Below are 22,021 nucleotides of genomic sequence, written 5' to 3'. Positions count from 1 at the left end.
CCTCACAGAGGAACTGGCCTGGTTCTGTGCCCTCAGGGCTTTGCAGCTCAATTAGCGTGACACACTTTCCCCCTGTGATCACCCTCCTTCCGCTTGCACACAGCGGATTATGGCCACTAAGTTCAGCGGCGCACTTCCCAGAAGACACAACATCCATTAAATCAAGAGGAAAGCACTCGTCAGGGTTCGAGCCCGAGGGGCCAGAACCCTCTTATTCTTACTTTGGTTTCAAATAATTATTATCATTGCAACAGCTGCAGAAGAGCGACCTGCCTGACTTGGATATGACAGAGGATGGGGATATGGCTGGGTTCATCCCCCAGAAGGAGATTGTGTACAACCGCCTGCTACCTTACTCTGGCCGCTTGGACCGGGAGGCCACGGAGCTTTTGGCAGATATTAAAGCCAACCTTTCCCGGGCTGTCCTCCTCAGAGAGCTGTGGCCCGGGGTCGCCTTCTGGTGCAGGAAACTCTTCTCGTAAGTGCTGAAGAAGGATTGTGTTTTGGATACAAGTGTGTAATGACAAATCAAACCGCACAATTAGACAATAGTAGTTTGCAGAGTGGTTAATCTAGGTTGTGTTACTCCACGATCTTCTTTGGACAGTTTTTTTGATTGACTGTAATATAAAACATAGTATTTAGATCAATATCTATGTGCTGCAATATAATCTTAAACAACATTAAAGAGCTTCGCAAAAAGGCTGTAATATCTGTTGCAGGGAAATCATATTGTTATACTGCGTGTCTAGTATTCCTTACAGGTGGCAACAGTTATGATAAATATAGTTTCACTTAGTGCTCACTTTATGTCTTTGAGTCTGATACCTGAGAGTAGTTACCTCTCCAAACAAGAGAAAGAGAAGGTATTATTCAGCTTTATAATAACCACTCCATATTCCCTCACCCCCTCTCATTCCACTCCACACACAGTTTCAACCCCACTGATTGATAATAAATGATAACTATAATATATAAGAAATCATCCATTTGATGGAAGACTGAGAGGTTACATGAAAAATCCTTTAAATAATAATGCTAATTGCAATAATTAACCAAATGAAAGAACAGAAAAAGAAAAGAAAAAAGAGGGACATAATAAAGGGAAAATAGGGGATGAATATTTAAGTGTATTATATTTGGCTTGGAGTGTATCCTAAAGTAAAGAGAATGCTATCATATTTCGCTTTTTATTTCTACAATATCATATTTTCTATATCCTCATCCATATCTCATCAAACAGTTTTGCTTTCACTTTGTGTTAAAGAGAAGACGGGATGTTTCCCAGAGCTTTGTGTTTGCCTTAAAAGTCCATAAGGGCATCAGGCTATTACGTTGGTTCATCATGTCCTTTAAATAAAGTCTAAACTTTAAATTCACTTTGTCCACTTGGCACCGGCTCAGATTCAGTGAGTTAATACAAGGCTTCATGTTGAGGCCTTGGGCCACTGACGCTGTCTGTTTAATGCCAGTCACCTCTCGCCTCCAGGTTTCTGAAGCTGTACGGCTGCAGGTTCAGCAAAGAGGACCACATCCTCTTCATCAAGCTGCTCTACGAGTTGGTCACGCTGCCCAACCTGGAGCCCCACATGATGCAGAGCTACGCCCGGCTGCTCATCCACCTACTCAAGTGGGTTTTGACAATAACCCCCATGCACCCACACACACGCACACAGCATAAGTGATATCTGAGCTCCTCGCCCTCGGGGACAGGGTAAACGGAGCACAGACATCTGGATGGATCTGGGTTAGAAGCGCAGCATCTATAAGCAATAAAAAAGAAGCCAGTTGAGGTGGTTCAGGCTCCTGATCTGGATGCAGCCCATGTGCCTCCCAGTGGACCTCAGGGCAGGCCCAAATCATGCTGGAGGGATTATATATCCCATCCGGACTGGGTATGCCTCTGGATCCCCCAGGAGTAGCTGGAGGATGAGGCAGGGGAGGGAGATGTCTGGGCAGTCTGCTGCTGGACGGAATACACAGCACAGAGAATAACCACACAACTAATACAACATGACAGTAAAGCTAATATTCAGTACGACATGCATTGACACACAGACATGTTTATAGCCAAGGGAGCTTTTGACTTGAGAAAACTGAAAATCCCAGGATCAGCCTCTCTTGTCCTTTGGTATCCTTCAGTATTATGAGATCACAGAGCAGCATGGTGGTAAACATCACTTTGCTATAAAAGCAGTATGCTGATGTGCAGTAACATGGTGCGTTAAAGTGGATTCCTCACTTGCATCTCCCTTACCACCGTTTGGAACAAAAAAACGATCTGCAGTGTCTAGAGAGAGATCTTAATCAAGTCAATGCAATCTGCTTAATCTTTAACTTTAAATTAAAGATTTTACTTTTCAGATGTGAAACAAGCACAGGGTTACTTTTTAAAAGATGGGATTTATCTCACCCAAAAATATGAAAATGCAAAAGAATGGACAACTCTGCTCAAAAATACTGCTCACAAAACGGGACATTAACTACTGACCCCAAAAATTAGATAAAGGGGAGACATAAAAACGGCTGATCAGACCATTTACAAATGATAGGGGGGGAACAAAATAGAAAACAAATCAAACTTGATACCCTCCCCCCATGCTGATGCACTTAGTCTTGTCCAATGTGCACACCTCCTTCAGAATACAATGCAGTGTCAAAAATATAGCACCTTACAAGAATCTAACCAAAAGTTACTGGTTGTGTTTGATCACTAATGTGAGTGCAAAGAAAATAAAAACACCCATGATACTGATGTGAGTGAGCGAAACCATAAAACCTGAAATTGAATCCATATAATACGGCCATCACACTGACAAACTCACCAACCAACAAAAAGAGAACATTACACAATCTACCTTTTACACATATATACTAAAACTCATTAGTAGTAAAATGCACCATAACCCAATGCAATGCACTCAGGGGTTTTTGTTGATACAGCATCACCTTACTCTGGCCTGACCATTAGCTGTGATAGTGATCGTGGCTAATATATAAATTCATCTGAAATAGATACGATAACTGTATAGCTATTAAGTTCAACGTCCAAATTACTTTAATGTTTTATTGTTTGACTACAGCATATTGTAGCATGTACTATTTTCCCATAATTGTCATGTGGAATCAAAATGCAACCCAGCCTCATCAGGAAACGTACTGGGTTGTCAAGATGCAGTTTTACCTTATAGAAAAACCTATCTTTTTAAAGCGGCCGTGCAATTACCCTAAATATTTTTAGATGAGATACCCTAGCCCTGAACAGCTGCCCATGGCTTACATATATAGTGGTTATGAAGAATACGCCAGCCATATTCAAAGTCAAAAGTAAAATTGCTCTTATATACATAGATTATGGCCATTTTGGTTGATGGGTTACTAGATTGTCATTAGTGTATAAGCAGATTTGCGTTAGAGCTGGTTAAAGCAACCAATGTTTTTGTCAGCTTGAAATGTTTTTGCTACAAAAAAATTAATTAAACTAGTAATTATATCTGCAAAATATTTGTTAAGGAATAAAAAGTGCTCTCAGTGAATGCTTTGCTCTCAGAAACCTGCTTGAGTAAACGTTTAACGTTGATCAAACTGTCGGAACGCTCAAGTGAAATACAATAACCTCATCATCGTACAGTACAAGTACACACCTGTACACATCTGTTCCGACAGACTGAGGTATCGTACCCCACCTGTGTGTACACTTATTACTTTGAAGGCCTATTTCTTAACTCACTGCTTTTTTCTTTTCAAATCATCCCTGTCACGTCTCCTGTGACTGCTCGATATTATCCAAGACAGACACATTCATCACCTCCCAGTCGTCTGCAGTTGTTTCTACGATTCTCACATCCATCCCGAAACAACATCTCGATGTAGATGTCATTTGTCTGAGTGTTTTCCATCAGACGAAAGAGAGAGATCTGGGTTAACCGTATATGAAATGTCTCGCTGCTGAGAGATGAGTTTGATACTCTACTTAACGCATCGTGTCTCAAAAAGGCGTTTTCCTTTTTTCCATCCATCCTCCCTTCTTTCACCATTGCTTCATCTTCCCTTCATTTGTCAAATCCACCCAATGAGAGTCTGTTCCATAGCTGGGAGACGAATGAGACAACGAGGAGACTGAGGCTGTGGAAACTGCGCATATTCATCTGTGCAAGGATGCTTAACATTTTCTGTGCAGTTAGTTGCAATAAGAGTTGTGAGTTTAACAAAGGAGCAAGTCATTCAAAGAAAGCCCAGAGGCAGCTGTAAGGCTTAGAACGTTTTCCTCAGGGGCACACCAGGTACCAAGCAATTTTAAATCTTAAAAGGTACTTTGAAAAAAATCAAGACCTACTTCACTCCGTGTTTGCCTGCAAAAAAAGCCATTTGCTTCCATTTTCAGATCTTAAAAGCCTTTTTTGAATTTTTCTCAATAGAGCGTCTTATTTGACCAGTTGTGTTGTGACTATTTTTTATACCAGCCGAGTCTACACCTACAAATTACAAATGTCTACAGCTGTCAGCGCAGTTCCGCTTTGTTGAAAACAAAGAGTCACAGTGTTGTGTTTGCCGACATGTCTGGATGTTGGCAGTCGTTGTGTTGAGCGCAGCCGGTGAGGCAGTGACTCACTTTCTCACAATTACCAACTCATTCAGACACCCTGTGGTTTCTCACATCAATATAACGTCATTACCGAGACTTTGACTGCAGCTCTGTGACAAGAGGGTGATTTCATGTTTCTCTTCAAATGTTCTTTGAAGTTTTAAATGTCAAAGAGCATGCCCACTGTTCAGCAAAAAAATCTGTGTAGCCTGGCTGGACGGATGATAATGACTGACAGCGTCTTTCAAACAGGAAGAAGGAACTACTGTCCAGAGATGACCTGCAGCTGCCATGGCGACCACTCTATGATCTGCATGAGAGGATCGTCTACTCCAAGACGGAGCATCTCGGACTCATCTGGCTCCCCAAGTATGTAGTTCCACCTTTACATTAACCTGCTGCTATGTTTTATTGTTTGATGTTACTGCTTATGTGGATAATTATCCTATCTGCAAATATGCTTATTTGCATTCCTAAAAATCCAAAGTTTCATATATGCTCCTAATATGATAATACAAGCCAACATCAGCAAAAAGAAAAAAGATCAGGTTTGACAGGAAAATAAATAATTTAAACTTATTCAGCTTATTTTATTGGCTAAAAAGTGTTGTTAGGAAGGAAAGAAGTAAGAGATGGAATATTCAGCTTGCAAATGACAAAAGTGTAACATTTGAGAAGTTATCACAAGCATTAAAAGCTACTTCATAGAGCTGATTGTAAAATGATGTTGATTTGTGATGACTTGCGCAATTTGGGAACTTGTATACCAAAACTTTCACAGACTCTCCTTGTGACGTTCGAGGGAATTTTCCCATTACATAACATATTTTTCCGATTATGCCGACACCACGTGATTGCACAGTTTTTTCCTGTTCTGAACCGCGTAATTCCTGGACCCTCTCCTGGATAACAGAGAAACAGATGTAAGCCTAACAACTGACTTAAAAAAATTGCCTTAGGAATATTGTAATAGAGTACAGACACAACAGTATGCTCACATCTAACCTTTGCCAAGAGAGTAAATGCATGCATTAACTCTACTACAAATCTATACCCAACCTTAGACCTGAACATAATCATCTTTTCCTAAGGAATTTGGATTGTAAATATGTCCAATACTTCAGAAAAGGGTCGGTTAATTAATGGTTTATTGATAAAAATTGAAGTTTATCATGATTTAATGAGGGATTTAAACTGATAAGTTGCCTGTTCAAAGCCCTAAATGTCACATTCACTGCCAATAAAGTCCTTTTTCGGCCATTAACCCCCAACTGCTATGGCCAACACATCAAAACAGCCAGGTGACTTTCCCCAGTGGCGTAGTATGGTACTGCAGCCTGCAATTCACTAAAGCTTGTAGAATCACAGAATTAATAAAAAAAACTGATTCAGTGATGAAGATCATTTTAGGCTGCAGCCTGAATGCTGAAGTTTTGCTTCATCCCCGTCGAGAACTTGTGGATCTTGCAAATACAGTCAAAGCAGAATTCCTGCAAAAACACACATTCACACACCTCCTCTCTGTTCTTGTTTGCAGCTCAGTGGATCACATTCTGAAGGCTTTGATCAAAAGCTGCCGACTGTAAGTCTCATTCTCTGTGATCGTGTAATTTGTGCTGCGGATAATGTGCAGCTTTGATCTGCAGTTGAGCTGCGTGCTGTAGTGTGTGTATTTGCATCTCCACTCTGCCTGCATCTGTTTGTACTCACTTATGTGCTGTATGTGTTTGTGTGTGTGCAATTTCCCAGGTATTTCCCCGCGTCTTCCACCAAGGAGATGCTAGATGAGTGGCGCCCCCTGCTGTGCGTGTTCGACGTGGTCATGCAGAAGGCCATTAGCAACATGGAGCTGTTCCTGCCCACCATCATGCCCCTGGAGGAACACGACCAGGGCTTCCAGTAAGTGGGCCACCTTGAATGGATCTGCCTAGCATCAAGTTTGGACGCCAAGTGCAGCTTGTCAGAGTCAGAGCTAACACAAAGGCTTCACGAAGAGCAACAGAATTAGGTCAAATGTCGAAGAGCAACAGAATTAGGTCAAATGTGTTGGAGTTTTAGGATTTGGTTGCATCAAAATGCATAAACATAAGAGTACATTTTATGTCCATAACCACATTTGCCGTCTCTGCAAGCGTTAATACCCCTGCATCTGGGAGCTTGGGTAAACAGCATTCTTCTTGTGTTAGCAGGGTTTTCCCTCTCTTTGTTTTGCTGATATTTTTCTCTTTCCTGGAAAACCTGCACACCCTTCACAGTTGTGGCTACCGAGCCTCTTCACAGTGTTGAGAGTGAATTCTTTATATTCACTCTTTCGCGAGCTATTTGTCTGGATTCACCTTTGGTGTCATCAGCAGTTTCTGCAGTTTCCACAATACATCATCTTTAATACTCGTAAAGATTTTTTTTTTCCAGTGTTTCTCTCTCTCCCGCGCTCGCTCTCCCAGAATGTACGAGGGAGGGAGCGAGTTCATATTTTGGGGAATTAGAGAGAGATGAGGGGAATTCAGCCTCGGGGGGGGGGGGGGGGGTGGGGGTGTGTGTGTGTGTGTGTGTGTGTGTGTGTGTGTGTGTGTGTGTGTGTGTGTGTGTGCGTGTGTGTGTGTGTGTGCGTGTGCGTGTGCGTGCGTGCGTGCGCTCCGCTTGCGTCCTAGGTCGTGCGTGTGGGTCAGCGGATATGATTATATAGGTTTTTTTCTCTGTGTGTTTTTTCAGGTTGTGGTTTGATGAATTAATGAACCTTTGGGTGGCCGTACAAAATCAGCCAAGCTGGGAAGGGGTGAGACAAACACACACACAATGGTGTTGATGATGTTTTGCATTATGTGGACTTGCTTTTTTGCAGACGCAAACATACATTGATAATATTCCAGGTATTTTCTCATTCTTTTTCAATCGTGACAACTACATTTACAAACTGTCCACTTGCATTAAAATAACTTTATGCAAAATGAAAGCGTTAAAAATGTATGAAACGTCCTCCTCTCACATTTCCTCATAAATCTACGACGCCAAATGGTGGATTAAAAAAGGTATTTTTCACTTATTTAGCAATGAATCATGATGTCGCTTTCCTGTTTCCTCAGAATGGAAAGATTCATTTGCACTTCTCTCCATTTCCTGATGAGGATGATTGAAGTATCCGAGTATTGGGCTCCACTTGACTTGCAGAAATAGATTTTCCACTTGTGTCTAAGCTCTGTTTTTCACCGAAGCCTCTTGGCCCAAAGCGTCCCAGCCTGCCTGTCTTGCTCTCTTTCTTTTAAAGTGGCTATATTTAATTCTCGGAATGACAGCCTTGACTCGTGGGAATGTTCTTTGTGTTCACGGTGAATGTTTCTCTGATGTTGCAGCACCTTGTGAACCTGTTTGCTCGACTTGCCAATGATAACATCGGCTACGTGGACTGGACCCCTTATATTCCCACAGTGAGTCATTTACAGATATATTGAGATGCATTGGAGTCTATATATTGGCAACAGCTGGGCCATCTGTGTTGGGTGAAACTCTCCATAATAATGTTGTTTGTGTGTGTGTGTGTGTTTGTGTGTGTGTAGATTTTCACCAAGATCCTGCGCAGTCTAAACCTTCCAGTTGGGGTCAGTCAGATGGTGGCGCCGCGTTATCTTACCAACACGTACGACATTGGACACTTGGTGTTGTGGATCACAGCAATCCTGGTACGCAAGGGCCGACTTTTTCCTCCTGAAGATTCATGATATATATATATATCCAGTAGATATGTGACTGTTTTGTTGTTATATATCACATCAAGTGCTTAAGGTTAAGAAAATATAAAGAAAAACATCCAGATTCATATCACTTTCCATTACATTCACCATTAAGAATGCTTCTCCAAATATAAATGAACAATAAGGGGGGGGGGGGGGGGACAGCCATAAGAAAACCCTATTAAATATCCAGATGGGAATTTATTAGATTCCTTCCCCGTCTCCCATATTTTGCTCGTATCATTTCTGTTTCGCGAAAAACAAGATAGCTCCTGTAAGGAATGGTAGTCTGCAAGTTATACACACATTTCATGGCTCGTCTTCAGAGTCTGATAAAGTTAATCTACCTGAAGTATATTTTGGTAAATTTATCTTCCAGTACTCTGAGGAAATAAGTCAATTTCTTCCTATATATCTGATGAAATAGGTCTGTCCAGTGCTCAGTCAACGTATCTTGGAGGTTTAGACACCTGTGATGGATATTCTTCAAGTAAGCAAGGAGGACAGGGCAAGACCAAAATGTATGATTGTGATTAGCAATGCTGGCTCTGCCTTGAACGATAGCTCTGTTGCTTCTGAGAGGCAATGAAGAATGGACCCAACAACATTCCCTCCAATGTGTTATGCAGACTGTGGCCCTCCTCTCCAGAGAAAACCTGATTAATGTTTCGTCTGTAATTACACACATATACTCTCTTCTCTTTTTTAAAGAAACATTTTTATAGCCCGAAAATAATTTGAGTTTTCCATTGAGGTGTAAGAAATTCCATTATTGGATAAAAGCTTCTTAGTTGGGTACCGACTTTATATTCCTGCAGGGTGGCCCAGGAAACCCTGCACAGAAAGAGTTGACCTGTCTCTTCAACAGCATCGCCTCGTTCTACCATCCCTCCAATCATGGCCGCTGGCAGGTAAGTTACTCTCTCTCTCCCTCTCTCTCTCTCTCAACCACACTGGCCCACTGTGAGAAAGATGCAAATGTGTTTTCAGCTGCTTGCTGTCACACCCCTCTGATTTAGAACCTGAGTCATCTGGCTCTCTTCAAACTTACATCACAATATTGACATGCACAAGTGCTGCAGAAGAGAATGATATCTGTGATCTGTTTACGACTGACTGTGTAAATGTTTCTCCAGACCAAAAAGGTAATTGTGTGTGTGTGTGTGTGTGTGTGTGTGTGTGTGTGTGTGTGTGTGTGTGTGTGTGTGTGTGTGTGTGTGTGTGTGTGTGTGTGTGTGTGTGTGTGTGTGTGTGTGTGTGTGTGTGTGTGTGTGTGTGTGTGTGTGTGTGTGTGTGTGTGTGTGTGTTCGTGTGTGTGTGTGTTTTTGCAGTTTCGACTAATGCGGCTGCTTCAGCGGCTCCCGGCAAGTGTTGTGCGCCGTGTGCACAGGGAACGCCACACTGAACCCAACTGGATCACGGTGGTTCCGGAGAGGCAGCAGCTGACTGATGCAGACCTGCAGGAGTTCACCCGCAGTCTCATTGGTGCCACCCTGTTGGCTATGTTCAGGTACTACACTTTGATGACTGCCATAGTGACAACGGCAATACAGAAATAACACCTCTTGAGACACGTGTTCTTTAACATTAGAGATCTGGAGAAACTTCAATAACTGCAATAACAGTGCATAAAAACAAGGGCTTAAATTAGGAGCATTACCGAAATGGAGCAACGGATAAATTGTTTGAGATAAAGTTAACTCAACAAGAGTTTACGAAAAAAGGATAATATTGGTTGTTCAGTAGAGCAGCTCTTTAAATATAAGTTTCAAGATGACATTTAAAAACAAAGACAGTGCAAGACCATATCCTGCTACGTGGGAAGACGGATAGAAACTGTTTCTACTCGGGCAGAATTAGAAACCCTAGGTGTCACTGTGGGAGTAGGTGTGATATCTCTGCAGCACTGTCCCTGTAATCTGCGTTTAATGAACAAAATTTTCTTCCAGAGTTTTGTTCACCAATATTCTTTTCCTCAGCTACATAAGCCCCGTCCAGTTAGTTAGTTAAATTAGCCAGAAAAGTGAACCTATGGAGAAATCGAACACACATTTTCTAAAGCAATTCAATGATAATTTGACCATGTAGTCTTTGACCTCTAGATCAAAAACCTGTGTTTACCTGGTGTTTATAATATAGCTCTTAACGTGTCAACATATCATTTGAATAACTGCCAACCCTTTATCTAGGAGATTCAAACCCTGCTGTTTGTCAATAGCTATCACACAAGAAACCTAAACTGCACAAAGATTAGTAATCTGTGATTATATCCTTGTGTGTGTGTGTGTGTGTGCGCCCTCCTCTGTTGATGTGCAGTAAAACCGGCAGTACGGACGCAGCCTTCGCTCTGCAGAACCTGGCTCTCCTTACACCAGAACTTGTCATACCACCCGTACTTGAGAAGTAAGTATCTGTCTTGTATGAACGATGTGAACAGAAACTTATGCACTATAAAACTTATATTAATATTTAGATGGATTAATGAATATTGATTAACTTCTGATTATTATTCTTTGTCTTACGTTGATTTTGGGGTTGATAATATAAAATATGATTTGAGGGTTTTTATGGATGTTAACAGGAAGTAAATAGTTGCTTGCCGATTTAGCCATTAGCAGGACCTGTTTGTAGCGTCTCCATGGATGTACAGACGAGTATCACTGGATCCCTCCAATTTGTAAAGAACACTCGTCCACCACTTTTCTGTAGAGAACCTTTGTGTCCTCCATGAGCTCAGTGTCACACAACTGCTGCAAGTGTTGATGATGTCGGTAATCACCAAATAAATTGCCGTAATTACCTTGCCTCGCTCTCAGAAGACAAGTAGACACCTGCAACTTTCCCCTCATTTGGTATCTTTACTCATTTACCTCCATGTGTCTCGCATATACCAGAACCTATGCGGCGATGGAGACCCTGACAGAACCGCACACCCTCACCGCCACTCTCAGCTGCATGATCGGCATGGCCCGCAGCCTGGTTTCCCCCAACAACCATTACCCAGAGGGCCGTGCGCACGTTCTCCCTCTGCTCATGGGCTGTCTGCCAGGGGTGGACCCCAACGACTTCAGCAAGTGCATGGTGAGTAATGGAGGTGTTGATTAGTAATGAAGAAGAATTGTTAGACAGTGAGTAGACAATGCAGCTCCTGTTGATTAAATTCCTCTCTAGCGTACTCTGCTCTACCCTATTAATAATCCTTGAAAGTGGGATGAATATCTCAGTTTGAGGAACTTACAATTAATGTGGCCCAGTCTTCAGTTTCTGCTTGGATTGTTAAACTGATTGGTTTTCTCTTTTGGTGTGCTCATTGTCTCCAGACTACATTAATCCATCACACCAGGCTAAATTAATACTTTTTTTTAGAAAAGTTACTTGGCCGACATCTGCCCTGTTATTTAACTTTGGCCGTGTTCTCGTCAGACGATGTCAATTGATCAGTTTTTTCCCACTTTTCCGCTCTGTCCAGATAACGTTCCAGTTCATCGCCACCTTCACCACACTTGTGCCTTTAGTGGATTGTTCTTCTGCTCCTTCTCGACACAGTGATCTCACAGAGGTACACACATGAACTATTTAATCATAAAGAGATTAAATAAACATGTATACAATAATAACCAAAAAGCAACTGGTATTAATGATTTCAATATGTTTCTTAAAGGAAGAGTTTGATCACCACATCACATTCATGTCTTTTTATCACAAAAAGCTGTTTCTAGTCATTGTGCTAAATTTGTCTAAGGTGACATCTCCTTGCTCCTGTTTCATATTTAAAGGAGACATATTATGCTCATATTCATAATTGTAATTAGTTTTTTTACTTTACCTGCCATAATGTTCAGAAATAACTGTTTTCATACTGTCCATCGCTACAGTCCGTCTTTTCAGCCTCTCTCTTAGCATCCCATGGCATTGATGGCATCTTGTTGTTTTTTTCAGTACGAAAAGGCCTATATAACTAGACAATTTATTTTTACATTTTGACATGGTATATCAACATATGCCCCTTTTATTTTTAATACTTTTTTAAACATGATCACAAACATGCAAATGCAGGTTGTAAAAGTCAAGATATAATTATAAAACTGCAACATAAAGCAATATGCACCTATTTGATTACGCCGGCGACCCCCAAGTATAAATCACTTTTTGGACTTAACAGCACTTCACATATACAAAGACATAACAATAAAGCATTATTGTATCATACGAACGCCGTCTGACTTATAACCTCTGCTTCTCATTCTCAGAATGAGAAAGATCTTTGTTTTTCTTCAGCCGAGTTCGAAGACTTCGTTCTCCAGTTCCTGGACAGGTAGAGACAAATTAACAAGTCAAACTGTCACTTTGTGAAGCTTCACAGTCACAGGTTTTTCTCACCTTAACGCTGTTGACATTTCCATTGCTGACAGATGTATAAGTCTGTGCTTAAGTACAGTATGTTTGTGTAACTGTTCTCGTGCAGGTGTTTCGCTCTGATAGACAGCAGTACCCTGGAACAGACCAGAGATGAGACAGAGACGGATACCCAGACTCATCTGGAGAGCCTGGTGGAGCTGGGACTGTCCTCCACTGTTAGCACCGTCCTAACACAGTGCTCCACAGAGGTATACAAGGTAGGAAACCCTCTCCTCTCTACCACACCTCTGCCTTAAAGGGAACATCACTGTCTTTACCTAAGTTCCTTAATTCAATAACCTGAAAATGTAACTTCAACCCTCACTATACTATGACCTTAACTGAACTTCTTGGTTCTGAAACAGACCACTAAACTTAAAGGTTCTGAAAATTGATTTCTTGAAACATCATGATTCACAGCTGAGACTGACACTGGATCCAAATGACGTTAAAAGCCAAAAGATGGTGGCACCTGTATCCAGGAGGTTTTGACTTCGTCTTTATATACATAGTATGATTCGAAGTAGACAGGGCTCAGTTTGGGCTGGTGTTGCCAAACCCCTCATAATCAAATAAGCTAAAATCACCTTTGAAGTTACCATTACATTAAATTCATCCAAAAGTATTCACATTAACTCCATCCAACGTCAGGAGTAATACCTCATATAAACCCCCATGTGTAGAACAATATGTTTTTAATTACATATATGTGCAGTGTATAGAAATAAAAAAAAAATCACACTTAGACAAAATGTGTACGATACATACAAATTAGCTGCTACATAGGCATCATGTGATCATTGGCATGATGTCTCCTTTTCCTCCTGCCAGGTGGCGCTGCAGAAGGTTTATAATTTTGCCACCTCCAACATCTTCGAGACATGCGTGTCCGGCAGGATGGTGGCCGACATGTGTCGAGCTGCAGCAAAGGTATGAATGTGTGATCATTGGAGATTTTAATTTACAGTTGTTGGAGGAAGTAGTAATTTAGTAATTTTAGAGGAATCGGTCCCGAATGATGTAATTTTCTGCTGTTTTTGCTTGTGTATCTAAATAATGGGTTTGTGTCTGTACTTGCAGTGTCATCCCGCTGAGTCTCTCAGTCTGTTCGTCCCTCACTGCTGCAGCGTCATTTACCAGATTACTGACAGTCAGTACCACATTGTGTGTGTGATTGTAGTAATAGACATTAGGTTTGCACAAAGTCTAAATGAGCTTTGAACGAGGTCATTCAAAAGTTCATTCCCTGCTAAATGAAACCAAATGTTTTAAAGTCAAGATAGATCTTCATTCTTGGGATTTAAACACATTATCAGATCACAGCCATCTCAGAACAATTAGGAGCCTTATTATTCGCAGTGTGAAGTCAAGAGAGGAGCAAAAAATCTGTAATTTTTTTTTAGTCTGTATGTATTTGCTAGTGATTAAACGAGCCAAAGTAGCTTTATAGCAGGTGAAGTGTGAGGCAAGATTGAACGGAAATAAGTGTCACACAATTATGGAGGTACTGCACTTAACACTGCAAACATGTCAATAAACCAAACTCAGCTCAGGCTGATGGGAATGTAATTTTGCAGGTTGTAGGTCATGTAACGTTTTTTTATAAAAATAAAATGTTATCATCACAGTTATTACATTTCATCGTAGTCCCTCCATTATTTGTTGAAATGTTACAGTCAGGACTTGTGTGTGTGTTTGTGTAGATGAGGACTTGCAGAGTGAAGATGAGCTGGATAAGGAGCTGTTGTGGAATCTCCAGTTGCTCTCTGAGGTGAGACGAGGATCTATCACGTCCCAAGAGCTTCAACACTCCAAGAAATATTCCTCCTAATAACTCTGGTTTTAAATTCAAATATTATTTATTCTAGAATAGTGGGATCCACATATTTACCTGATTCCTTCACAGATCAATTCACTTTAAGAATATTTATTTACTAGAACTGTAGAGATTTACCTCTTCCATTAGTTGAAGGTGTCCACAGACACTTTTCAGAATAAGACTACAATTGTAATGCTGTGTGAGAAGAAAAAAAGATGACTCAAAGACACTTTTTGCAGCGTGCACCCTGCACGCTCGTAAATATCAAAGAGCTTTGTCGTTAACCAGAACATATTGATACCCTCTCTGTTTTGTTTTATTACTCCTGGGAGCTCCACGCGAGTGGGAGTGAGCCAGATGCTGTGATTTACTGGAGAACTTCAATATTTAAGACACAGCTCTCCACTGAATTGCCTGTGTCTCGTGTTTGTGTGTGTTGTGTTTAGGTTGCCCGTGTGGATGGGGAACAGCTGTTAAAATACCAGGGGGACCTGGAGCGGATCCTTGGTGTATGCGTGCGTCGGCGCTGCAAACAGGCTTACACTCTCGCCTGCAGTCTGCTGGAGCACACACTCCGGTCGCTGTCCCTCATCTATCCCACCGAGTACCGCAGCACCTCTGGAGGCTTTGATACTGACCTCACTATACGGGTACACACACCATTGAATGGCTTTACTGCACAAAAGGCTGTTGCTTTAAGACACAAAACAACAATCACCATTGTTTTATCCCACAAACTTTAGTTAAATCTTGTTCCGTGTTTCTAACTGCACAGTTTCAGCTCCTGCTTATTTTCTAACCTCCCCGAGCATCATTACAGTTATCACAGTATCAAGTCAGTCACAGGAAACACTTACGTTTTCGAGGAAATGTAAAAAGTAAAATTAGAATCATCATCAGCAGTTTAATTAAATAGGATGGTAATTGCATTGCAATTTCAACTTCCATGAAGACAATTAAAAAGCATATATCAAACTGAGATCAAATGGTTGCACTGCTGGACCAAACTGCACATGAGCTAATACTAGTCACTATCAACAGCCCCCTTTTACACAGGCTGGTCAAAGTGGGAATGTTGTACTTTTTATTCTGCTTTGTCTCTCTGTGTTTGAACGTGGAATCAGAAAAGAGTTGATGGTCTTCCTTTATGCCAACAGTCACAGAGCTAAATGTGTGAAAGGACCACATATTGTATATAAAGATGGACATCTGACAGCTGGAGCAAGAGCATCTTGATCGCCCCCTGATGGCAGGTGGCAGTAGGCAATAGGTCATAAATACCGGCCTCCTCCATGTTAGCAGACAGGACATGGACAAAACTGAAGAGTGACACAACATGTTCATTGGTTCACTTTAGATAGCTGTTTACATGTGTTTCAAATTATCCGACACCTGGAGAAGAAGGGCCTGTGGGTTTCAGGGGGATTGATGGTGCTGAATTGTATGTGCCAGTTGTTTCCAGTGGAAAAACTGGCATCTCGCTTTCTCTTTCTACTTTCTGATAAATTCTCTCTCTTTCTCTTCTCCAGGACTGGGGCAGAGCCGGAGATGTGGCGGCCTTGGGTGTGTGTTGGCATGTGCCGAGCACAGAGGAGGAGAACTTTGTTTTCCAGCTGTTGTCCCGCCTCCTGCACCCAGAGCTGGAGCGAATCAAGGGCCACGTCTCTGGAGATCAGCCAATGAGCAGGTGCACTTTATTTTCTTTCACCCCCCCACCCATTTTCTTTATTAGTTGTAATCAGGCACACACACAAACAGAACAAAGGCAACCCATAGCCTTTCATTGATGAAAAATTACATTTGTCTGCATCCCCAAAAAAATGAAACCTGAAGTTAAACATCTGTTTTTAATCTTGATGCTTCGAAGTCTAATCAGTAGCACACACAGGGGGAAGTTGAATTTTGAGTTCGTGAAACACTTCTAAAGACTCAAACTAATGCATCACAGACACACACACACACACTTACTCACAGACATTTTTCCATTACTTCAGTGGACATTGCATTGATTTCTCTGGGACCTAATCTAACCTTAACCCATAGTTACTACTGACTTAACCCTAAACTTAACCCAACCTTAACCTTAAACTTAATCTAAACTTAACCTTACCTAAACTTCAACCTTAACCTAACCTTAAAACTTGTCTTCACCTTAAAATGTCTGGATTTACATGATGGGAACTTAATTTTTATCTTCCAAGGAAGACAAGAGTTATTGTCTCACAACATGAGTAATACCTAGAGCACACACACGTGTACACACACTCTGCTCTGAAAATCACTGCAATGTGTGGCATGATTCACAGGGAGGAGCTGTTGCAGAGTCTTGCTATTGTGAAGCACAGCCTTCTTGGAGCTGGAAGCATGTTGCCCCCTCTGGATGGACCACACGTCTCTGACCTGTAAGACCTGCAGCTACACACACATACAAAAGAACATGTGTGTGTATATATATATAAAACACATTTTCCTGAAGTCTTGTCAATTTTTTCTCCCTTTATTTCTGCTTCCTACCAGAGTGCCCTCTATGGTGAATCTGGGAGAGATAAAACTGCACATAGGTGTCGACTACAGTAAGAAAACACAATCAATTGGACATATAACACACAAACCAGCAGTTTTAATGCGTGATATATTGGATTCTCCTCTATTCGGTGTCTGTGCATGTCCTTCTCTCCAGACGATTCACGTGAGAACTACAGAGAGTCCATCTACAAAACCATGAGACTGCTGCTACGTGAGTGAAGACTCCAGCTCTTACCTCCCCTCTCTCTGCTGAATATAATTGTAATTCACATTCACTAGCAAGGACCACGCCCCAACAATGTGTGATTTAAAGGTTTCAATGGAGATTGAAATATGTGACATGCAAGAGGTATGCACCAAATTAATATGAAGGGATGAGGGAGGGAGAGAGGGAACAGAGGATGAAGATATGCAGGTAGAGTTGAGGGAAGGAGGATGAATGGATGAGGATTGGCATCAGGGTAAGAGAATGAAGGAATGTGGGTTGTGATCAGTGATGGTGGATGAAGGGATGATAGTAGAAATGAGGAAAAGAGGATGAATGGCTGTGGGTATTGATTAGTTAAGGTGTGAATGTGGCATGGGTTTTCCCCTTGTACTCTTCTTTTCTCTCTCTCCAAGCAAAAGAAAGGATGGGTCGAAGAATCTCAGAAGAGATATTAATTGATTAACCTGGTGTTTGTGAGCTTGACATGTGATTAGAGGTGTGGTTGAGGTGTGGCCCTGCTCCCAAACCTAACTCCATTACAATCTATATCCACTTGTCCTCATCCAGATCACATCTTGGAACAGTCGGAGGATGACACAAAGTCCCTGTTTGTCATCATTAAGGTTTCTATTCCATTATTATTTATCTATGAAAATGGTATTATTTTTATTATTAAGTAAGGTCTCACAGCGTCCTTTCTCTCTCTCTGACTGCAGATCATTAATGACCTCATGTTTTACCGAGGCACCCACAAGAAGGAGTTCGACTCACGATGGAAAAGCTTCACCCTCGTTAAGAAGTCCATGGAAAACCGGGTGAGCTGGGAAACTGCACAAGCCCACTGATTTCTTGTTAGTTTCAATGAATCACTCAGGAGGGAGATTTAAGTATTGCCTTTTCCTTTTGCAGCTCCTTGGGAAAAAGCAGCACATTAGAGCGCTGCTCATTGACCGGGTGTTACTCCAGCATGAGGTTAACATCACACACACTCTGTGCAGGGTCACAGATGCAGCTGTGATCACATGCACATAAAGTAAATTATGTCATTCTTAGTCAGAGCCTGCTGTTTTCGGAATATTTAAAAAATGGCTGTTTCTGTGTAAATAGATGAGGAAACTGGTGGTGGAGGGCAGTGAATATAAAGTGGTTCATCAGGATCTGCTCTGCGATCTGCTGCTGCTTTCTACCAGCACTTACAGTCAGGTACCACCGCCAAAACACACATTCATTAATTTGGTCATTTATTTTAATGAGAGAAAAATTCAATCAGAGCATCTGCTGGTTTCCATTTTCCTGGTGGCATAAATGTAAATATCTCAAATGGTATGGAAATTAATTGGGGATGCATGTATATCTGTGTGTGTCCTTGCAGGTACGTAGCAGGGCCCAAAGTGTGCTGACAGCTGCACTGGGAACCTATAGCTTCTCCTACAGAGACCTTATTCCCAGAATCCTGCGACTGCTCTCACCACAACACACCACCGGCACGCAACAGCAGTTCACGGTACACGCATGCACGCAAACACACACACACACACACGTGCACGCAAATAGAGTTGTTCACGCTGGTCACTGTCCGTGGTGCTGAACTTTGGAGTTGGCTTATAACTGTGTGCCCTCGCTGCACTGGTTACCTGTGGCCCTCAGTATTGATTTTAAAGTTTTACTGCTTGTTTTGAAGTGGACGTAGGCCTGGCTTCATCCTACATCGCTGCCCTTTTGTCTGCTTACATTTCTGCCTGAGGGCTGCAGGCCACTTTAAAATGTTCTTTTGTCTAGTTTGATGTTTGAGTTTGAGTCATTAGAGTTTTACCTTTTGGCTTTCAAGTCCCTGTTCTGTGAAGCACATTGTAAACTCTATTTTAACAATGAAAATACAATTTATGTTATAAACATTGATGATAAAAAATGCTAATGCAAAATCGTACAGGTTTCAGACAAAGTGAAGATTTATCAAAAGGTCCAATCCATGAACTGTATTTTTAGTTTAGATCTAGGAAATTGCCTTAAAATGATTCTTTTTTACAGGTGACACCCGGACATTAACGTGTCAGTCCCTTCGGCAATTTCTAGAAAAATTCAGGCTGGGAGTTAATTCAAAAACCAGCATGCAACTCCTGTTTTTCATCCATCATATTAATTAAGTCTTCATTCTGTGTGTGTCTGTGTGTGTTGCTCAGGGTGCTCTGTATTGCCTGCTGGGCTTTCACAGTGGTGTGTGTCTGGCCAGTGTGAGGGACTGGTCCTGTGTCGGGGAGGTGTGGCCCGCTCTGGTCCGCTGTGGCCTGTCGCCCTCCATGACCCTGGAGAAGTCCTCCATCGGTGCACTGCTTGATGAAATCATTGACCGGATCAACCGCCAGCAGGACACTATTGGGATTTATTTCACAGTGAGCAACGTGTGTCCATTAGCATTAAAACACTACCCTCATCTCTCTGTTTTAAAAAATGTCTCCACGTCCACTTCTAGGTATCCGAGGGATGTGTAGAGATAGCCAATCAAATCGCACAGTCTGAAAATCCCATGCCTTGCTTAGAGGCACCTTCTGTAGAGGAGCTGAAGGAGGGGCTCCAGCGTCAGCGAATCAGAAACGTGGTGGCTGCTAGGTATGAATGTTAACTGCATCACTGTAGTTGCTATTACTCATTCAGTTTCAATACTCTAAGCTTCTCTCAAGGTTGTATAAGAGCTGGAAAGCCTTTCTTTGCATTTATTAATTTCTTTTAACCATTGACTGACATTATTTTCTTTCTCTTTTTCATAGGAAGTATGAGAAGCTGGTGAATGAGCTCTTGGATTGCCTTGAAGACAGTGACCTGTAGGTTTTCTCTCCCCCTGTCTAGACATTAGCACCATATGCAAATGTGTTGTAATTATTATTTCAGAAATTATTTGACAAACATAAACACATCCAGTAGCTGATACAAAAGCACTTCTCTCCTCCGTGACATTCATGCATTATCATTTTTATCACAGGGAAAGCACTTCTCAGTCATTGTCCTGATGTTGCCTAAAGTGTGTGTGTGTACGTGCATGTGTGCGTGTTGTTTCAGGCCCTGGAAGTTCGAACACATGGCCACAGACCTGCTGTCTCTCCTGCTGAGAGATGATCACCCGCTGCCCCCTGACGCTGTCCTCTTCTTCACACAGAGCCTCATACATGACTCCATCAGCATACGCAAGGTCCGCAGCTGTGTGTGTCAATCTGCCGGTGTGTTTGTGTGAACAAGAGGTGAACAGTCTAGGTATTTGATATTCCACTGGGTTGCAAGGACAGAGACGAGCATTACTAAAAGCTTTTTATCTGGTTCACTGCATGCTACAAGCAGTTCATATCAAACCTCAGAGACACAAATGTCACGCTGGATAAATACCAAGGCAAAAATATTTAAATTCTGTTTGACAACAGATATAATTGATCATTTGGTCTGGAGTTACATGGTTTCAAGGCAGATGCTGTGTCTCAATTTACACGCCACTTGCAGGAATTTTTGTCCTAAAGGCGCTGGGACAAAAATACCAACTAATTATGCAAATATAGTCAATTTTGTAGCTAGTCAGTGACATATTCAAGGTTCTGTTAACCCTCCAAAAGAAAAGAAATCATTGTTTGTGTTTGATTTATAATTTATAATAACTAAAATTATTTTCTAAAAGCTGACATTAATGGGTTATAATACTGAACATACACTTATATTTAGTATTTATCAGAAGTTATGTTGTTTAAAAAAGATTGAGTAATTGAAAGTAAAAAATAACATGAACTATGTATAGTATTTCATTATAGTTTTAGGAAGGGGAAACCTTTTGTCTTTAAGGTGCAGGCGGGTTAATCTTTTCTATAACAAACACATTCGCGATGCATGCATATAATCAATGTGTAGCACTGGTATGGGACCAAATTAAGGTTTTAAATAGTTTCTAAAACATAAAATGCATTGCTTTGCTAATACTGACAAAGTAATTACAACAATTGTTCCAAAGGAGCCTTTGTAAAAGCCAAGTAGAAGTAGCTAAAGAACTAAGAGCTGTGGAATCGCAGCAGAAAAACAAGGAGCTGCAATGCCAGAGAATAAAATCGAACCTACCAGTGCATATCCAAGCCCACTAACGTGATTAGGACAAAGGTACAGACAGCACTTTTAATGCCTGAAGCACTTTTCGACTGGACTCCGAGCAGCCACTGTGTTTATGTGGGGCTCCAATTAAAGTGAGCTACCTGTAGATCTGGATCAAATTGTAGCTCAGGGTCACTTTGTGGCCGCAACTCTGAGAAACGATGGCAAACTTCTCTCGGATTTGTGGTTTTTCTCCTGTATATCCTCTCTTTTCTTTCTTTCTTGTTCACTTTCTCTTTCTTTTCTTTTTTTCTCTCTCAGGTGGCGATCATAGCAATGGCCGGGATCCTGAAACAGCTGAAACGACCAAGAAAGAAAGAGGCAGTGAAGCCGACAGATATCAGTGAGTTTTTTTGCCACACCCTAAACAGTCACATTCACAACTGTTATTGTTTATTACCTCAGCAAAGGAAGTTATAGCAATATACCACGTGCAGACTCATTCTTTGGTAATTTATACATTGAGTTATAAGTATGACCGGAATATACAGTTGCAATCAGAAATATTCAACCCCCCAAAGATTTTAAGGATTTATCAATTAAAGTAGACAGAATCTTGTTCTTTGATCAAGATTCCGCTTCGGATGCCTTCTTTATGAGTTGAGTGATAAAGAAAAACAACACGGAAAATGCATGAT

At 41.4% G+C, this 22,021-nt stretch overlaps 1 protein-coding gene across 1 annotated transcript in view; it reads left to right on the top strand.

Annotated features, from left to right (window-relative positions):
• psme4b (proteasome activator subunit 4b) overlaps window positions 1-22,021 on the top strand; it is a 36,399-nt gene continuing 14,378 nt past the window's right edge. Inside the window, exons 1-33 of the mRNA XM_062413941.1 lie at window positions 1-478; window positions 1,490-1,630; window positions 4,838-4,954; window positions 6,123-6,167; window positions 6,335-6,484; window positions 7,298-7,361; window positions 7,936-8,010; window positions 8,140-8,262; window positions 9,132-9,224; window positions 9,645-9,823; window positions 10,630-10,716; window positions 11,208-11,394; window positions 11,783-11,872; window positions 12,564-12,628; window positions 12,779-12,929; window positions 13,543-13,641; window positions 13,792-13,861; window positions 14,415-14,482; window positions 14,977-15,180; window positions 16,060-16,217; window positions 16,837-16,932; window positions 17,048-17,103; window positions 17,211-17,267; window positions 17,832-17,887; window positions 17,981-18,079; window positions 18,174-18,236; window positions 18,372-18,467; window positions 18,637-18,768; window positions 19,445-19,654; window positions 19,735-19,871; window positions 20,030-20,083; window positions 20,319-20,448; window positions 21,645-21,726. Of these exons, the coding sequence (XP_062269925.1) occupies window positions 285-478; window positions 1,490-1,630; window positions 4,838-4,954; window positions 6,123-6,167; window positions 6,335-6,484; window positions 7,298-7,361; window positions 7,936-8,010; window positions 8,140-8,262; window positions 9,132-9,224; window positions 9,645-9,823; window positions 10,630-10,716; window positions 11,208-11,394; window positions 11,783-11,872; window positions 12,564-12,628; window positions 12,779-12,929; window positions 13,543-13,641; window positions 13,792-13,861; window positions 14,415-14,482; window positions 14,977-15,180; window positions 16,060-16,217; window positions 16,837-16,932; window positions 17,048-17,103; window positions 17,211-17,267; window positions 17,832-17,887; window positions 17,981-18,079; window positions 18,174-18,236; window positions 18,372-18,467; window positions 18,637-18,768; window positions 19,445-19,654; window positions 19,735-19,871; window positions 20,030-20,083; window positions 20,319-20,448; window positions 21,645-21,726 (3,628 nt within the window). The 5' untranslated portion in view covers window positions 1-284. The remainder of the gene's footprint in view (window positions 479-1,489; window positions 1,631-4,837; window positions 4,955-6,122; window positions 6,168-6,334; window positions 6,485-7,297; window positions 7,362-7,935; window positions 8,011-8,139; window positions 8,263-9,131; window positions 9,225-9,644; window positions 9,824-10,629; window positions 10,717-11,207; window positions 11,395-11,782; window positions 11,873-12,563; window positions 12,629-12,778; window positions 12,930-13,542; window positions 13,642-13,791; window positions 13,862-14,414; window positions 14,483-14,976; window positions 15,181-16,059; window positions 16,218-16,836; window positions 16,933-17,047; window positions 17,104-17,210; window positions 17,268-17,831; window positions 17,888-17,980; window positions 18,080-18,173; window positions 18,237-18,371; window positions 18,468-18,636; window positions 18,769-19,444; window positions 19,655-19,734; window positions 19,872-20,029; window positions 20,084-20,318; window positions 20,449-21,644; window positions 21,727-22,021) is intronic.

The sequence above is a fragment of the Platichthys flesus genome, chromosome 20 (assembly GCF_949316205.1).
Source record: "Platichthys flesus chromosome 20, fPlaFle2.1, whole genome shotgun sequence".
In the NCBI taxonomy this organism is placed as follows: domain Eukaryota; kingdom Metazoa; phylum Chordata; class Actinopteri; order Pleuronectiformes; family Pleuronectidae; genus Platichthys; species Platichthys flesus.
This window is presented reverse-complemented; position numbering and strand designations above follow the sequence as displayed.